Source organism: Hesperophylax consimilis, chromosome 27, assembly GCF_061612785.1.
Source record: "Hesperophylax consimilis isolate HC1 chromosome 27, BYU_Hcon_1.0, whole genome shotgun sequence".
Taxonomy (NCBI): Eukaryota; Metazoa; Arthropoda; class Insecta; order Trichoptera; family Limnephilidae; genus Hesperophylax; species Hesperophylax consimilis.
Genome location: NC_142862.1, coordinates 8722248 through 8726518, shown reverse-complemented (window position 1 = coordinate 8726518; position 4271 = coordinate 8722248). Strand labels below are relative to the sequence as shown.

The following is a 4271-nucleotide window of genomic DNA, read 5'->3' as shown; positions in this document are numbered from 1 at the left end:
ACTTGACGATACCTTGCCCACAAGAAATTATCACAAAAAGTTACTAATTTACCATAGACAAAACCGCAGTTTTAAAATTGTGAAAAAAATAATTTTGTAGGAATTTTCCCGAGTAATTCCTAGTAATAATTTGTACCCTGAAGATGCTTGAGTAAAGCGAAACCGATCGATTCTAAAAATTATTAAAAACTCGTGGTTTTAAAACAAAAAGTATTTTATTTTATTTTATTAAATTTGTCAAACCACAAAGTGATTGCTTTCTACAATAATATTATTTTCTTTGTAAATTCGCTAAAAAACAGTAGCTACTTACTTCGTAGCCATGCCCTTGTTTTTTGAACATTCGAACAAGTGCTGCCAGATGCATGGTTTTTACCACGTTTTCATGCTTTTTTGGATGGTTTTTACCGGTCACGAAAAAGGGTACGTTTGAGTAAAATTTTTTAGCATGGGTTTCGTGAGGGAAATTCCGAATGTATTTCTTGAACTTCAGTACACGCAATGTTCACAATGTCTATTCATATAATTAATATCTTCGTCAATAAATAATTTGAAATTAATGTACAGCGTCAATTAGTTAACTACATCAGCTATTGTAATATGAAGAAAAGATAAATTATTGAAGTTCGGGAGAATTTTTCTCCATGATTTCATGGATCTATAAAAACTTAATTTTACAATTTTTTAAAAGTTGTTTATATTTTAATCTTATTCTTTAATTTAAATTTGATGAAAATTAAACTAGATAACAGCAAAAAAATGAGGTTAAATTTTTTCATGTGCTTTGTTGTATTTTTTTTTCAAAAACATAATTTTTTTCCTAGGAAAGAAAGATTATTAGCTGCAATTGCAAACTTTGTGCATGATGTATGTAAAAAGTAAAATGCAAGAATAAGTTAATTTTTTTTCACTAGGGTTTCCTGTTTTGAGGAGGCCTGCAGTTCTTAAACTTTTGTATTTTGTTTCAAGTTGTCTTTATATCGTCTTCATAATGTTTATAAGTTGAATATCACTTTGTTCTCTCAGCCATGTTTTTAGTTTTTGTTTTAATAATATTCTTTTTATTTTTCTGGCTACCCCAGTTTGATGTGTTCAAACTGGGGTAACCAGTATATTTTGGCTTATTGCTCTGGTCTTATATTGGGAAGTGGAGTATTTAGATATATATATATATATATATATATTTTTTTTTAAATTTTAAACAAAAATCGTTTTTTACTAAAGTTTTTGTACATTGATAGTTTTTAAATATTTCTTCTATCGGAGTTCTAACTGGAAATAATAGAATTGTCTTTAGTACTGTTTTTTGGGCTCTGAGTGAGTGCTAAAAAGAAAAAAAAACAAAAACAGACAATCATAAATTATAAAAAGATTGTTTTGAATAGTGCATTAAGCATTAGCATCTTGATAATTTACTTAAGTACCGTTGTTTTCTTGTTTAATTTCTCAATAAAAAGCTTACGAAAAACATGTTTTTTTTCATCCTTCAAAACACGGTAAAACATGTTTTTTTTTACCTCTGAAATATGTTTTATTTTTATTTTTTGGATATGGCATCACTGATTCGAACAGCCATTTGAAGTATTCCTTAGTAGAAGAAGAAACGATCTGTCATAAGTCAACCCCATTTTTACGGTTAGTTTTCTTATTTAAAACCCTATTTTCGATGTTTTAACATTTTAAGCATAGGAATATAACACCAGACATTGATTTTGTTTGTAATTCAAGACAAAAATCTTGCATATTTGACAAATTTCCATGTCACGTCATAGCTATAATTATCAATATAACGATAACTAGCTTTTTTATCTGTCTCGACACGATTTTAGATTTATATTATTTTTAAATATCAAAATATAGCTATCTATTAGTTGAATGTGAAACCTGTATTGTAAATGTTTGGTCATAAATACGTGAACTCGCGATTTTCGGATCTTGTAGACCTTCCCGCCATTAAATTTGTCAATATATCTGACATTTCGACTAAGTTTGATGTTTGAAAGTGTTGGGTAGTGGCATTTATGTGATTTTGCAATAAGGTAAAGACAACAATGTCGTAAACCTCAAAAGTGATGAGGTGTTTGGATATCTCAGTGGTTAGAGTGCCTGACTTAATTTCTTGTAGGTTGTGTTTGAATTGCACTACCCATAAATCCTCAGAAGTGTTTGATGCTTAGAGAAGGTTTATATATTCCCATTTTACTGCCTTAACAATGAATCAAATCAACTAACAGTAAATTGTTTCTTTTTCAGATGTGCTTCACGTCAGAAAGCTGAATCACCGTAATGGACGACGAAGGGAATGTTGAAGTCATACCAGAGGATTCTGAGCATGAGCCGTTTCAACATCAAATATTTTACAACATAGAAGTGGAAACTGACGACAACTACATTACCCTAAATGATGTTTCTAACTCGGAAAGCGATTTGGATTCTGATAATTCTATTTCGGAAACAGAAAAATGGGAAGAAAATAAAACAACTGAAAAAATCTTCAAAAAATATGACCCCAACTCGAAACAAGCCGATTACTATTTAACCTTATCAAAACCGGATGAAAAACAACAGCGATATTGTTGTCTTACTTGCGGATCGCAATATCTATTACTCACAAACTTATTAAAACACAAAAAAACACATATACTACCTCACGTAGACCCTTTGAATCTACCGGACATTGAATTACTATCGGGGAAGGTTTGTTATGTCTGCTCCAAGACATTTAAAAATGAATCTCTTCTCCAGACGCATGTTAAAAATGTGCATTTAAACAAAGAATTGCAATGCAAGATTTGCCACAAAACATTTTCGCAGACGTCTCATTTGAGAAGTCATCTTACAATGCATACTGGAGAGCGCAGGTACTCTTGCAATATTTGCGAAAAGAAATTCAAACAGAGCGGCCATCTTTTAAATCATAAACGTATCCATTCGGACGAACGCAAATTCTTGTGCTCAATCTGCTCAAAGTCATTTAAACAAAACATTCATCTTAAAAGTCATCTCAAAACCCACACAGGCGAGAAAGATCATCTTTGTATCATTTGTAACAAGCAGTTTAAGCAAAGCGGACATTTACAAATGCACATGCGAATACACACGGGGGAACGGAAGTATGCCTGCACGTGTTGCAAGAGCAAATTTAAACAAAGTGGTCACTTGCAATCGCACATGAAGATTCACGAACGGCTGAACATGAATAATCACAGATTAGCACGGAGAAAGAAGCGTAAAGGAAAGATTGATGACGAAATTTCAAGTGATCGGCTTTTGTTAGAAAATGATCTGCGACAGTCGGAAGGCGATGAAAAACAAGATGAATACAGTTATACGAATCGTTTCGAAAAAAACCAGATTCTTATTGAGGATTTGCGACAATCTAAGAATGTAAAGGAACATTTGGAAGGTGACAAACAAACATTAGTGAAACATGAGTTAGATATGCCGGATAATTTCGCTAAGGAAGAGTGTGGGGAATTTTCTTAAAGTTAACAAGTATGCTGGTCAAAAAGTTGACAAACTCGGTCATTTTGTAATTTTGAATAGTCGCGGACAGGAAATCAAATGAACACTCGAGCAACAACAAATTAAGTTGATGCAATGAAGTCAATGATTAATATTTATCGTGCCATAAATTACTGTTTCTCAGTCAATGAAAAAATGTCATCAATAATGTGCCCTATTGATTCTGTTATATTACATACTCCATCTACAAACTAAAGTTTAATATATATGTATATATTATAATAATATAATTGTAATAAATTATCCCAAAAATTTGACATATCTCAAATTTAATACAACAATTGACTCTGGTAAAACCTGCGAAAATATGTCAATACAACAAAATACTTTTAATTTTTTTTTTCTTACTTTGAAGCACAATAAGGAACTCCAGTCCATTCAATTTATTTTAATTTTTATCTATAATAACCTAACATAAATAACAGTATGGTACAGTTTTAACCCCTCCGACTTTTCGCGAACTTGAAGCTAAGATGTCTTTACCGAAATGTCAATTTCACGAAAACGTTGTGTTATTACCGCCTCACAATCAAAGCTCTATAAATGAAACATTACTGAACGGAGCCGAATAGTAAAAACTGTTTTAGAAAGGTTACAAAATAGGCTTTCAAATTGTTGTATCATAAATAAATATTAACATTTGTAAATATTTAAATTTAGAATGGAAACATGAAAAAATTGTAAAAATGACTCACCTGTAATGTTTTATGTAAAAACGATACTAAAATCACGGATAATGTAAAAAA

The 4271-nt window shown here is 31.0% G+C and overlaps 1 protein-coding gene across 1 annotated transcript; it reads left to right on the top strand.

Moving 5' to 3' along the window:
- The first annotated feature begins 1562 nt into the window (after positions 1-1562).
- LOC149410549 (uncharacterized) lies at positions 1563-3796 on the top strand. The gene is made up of 2 exons (XM_089647939.1): positions 1563-1635; positions 2254-3796. The coding sequence occupies exon 2, from the start codon at positions 2287-2289 to the stop codon at positions 3484-3486; it is 1200 nt and encodes a 399-aa protein (XP_089504065.1). The 5' UTR covers positions 1563-1635; positions 2254-2286; the 3' UTR covers positions 3487-3796.
- Positions 3797-4271: the final 475 nt, after the last annotated feature.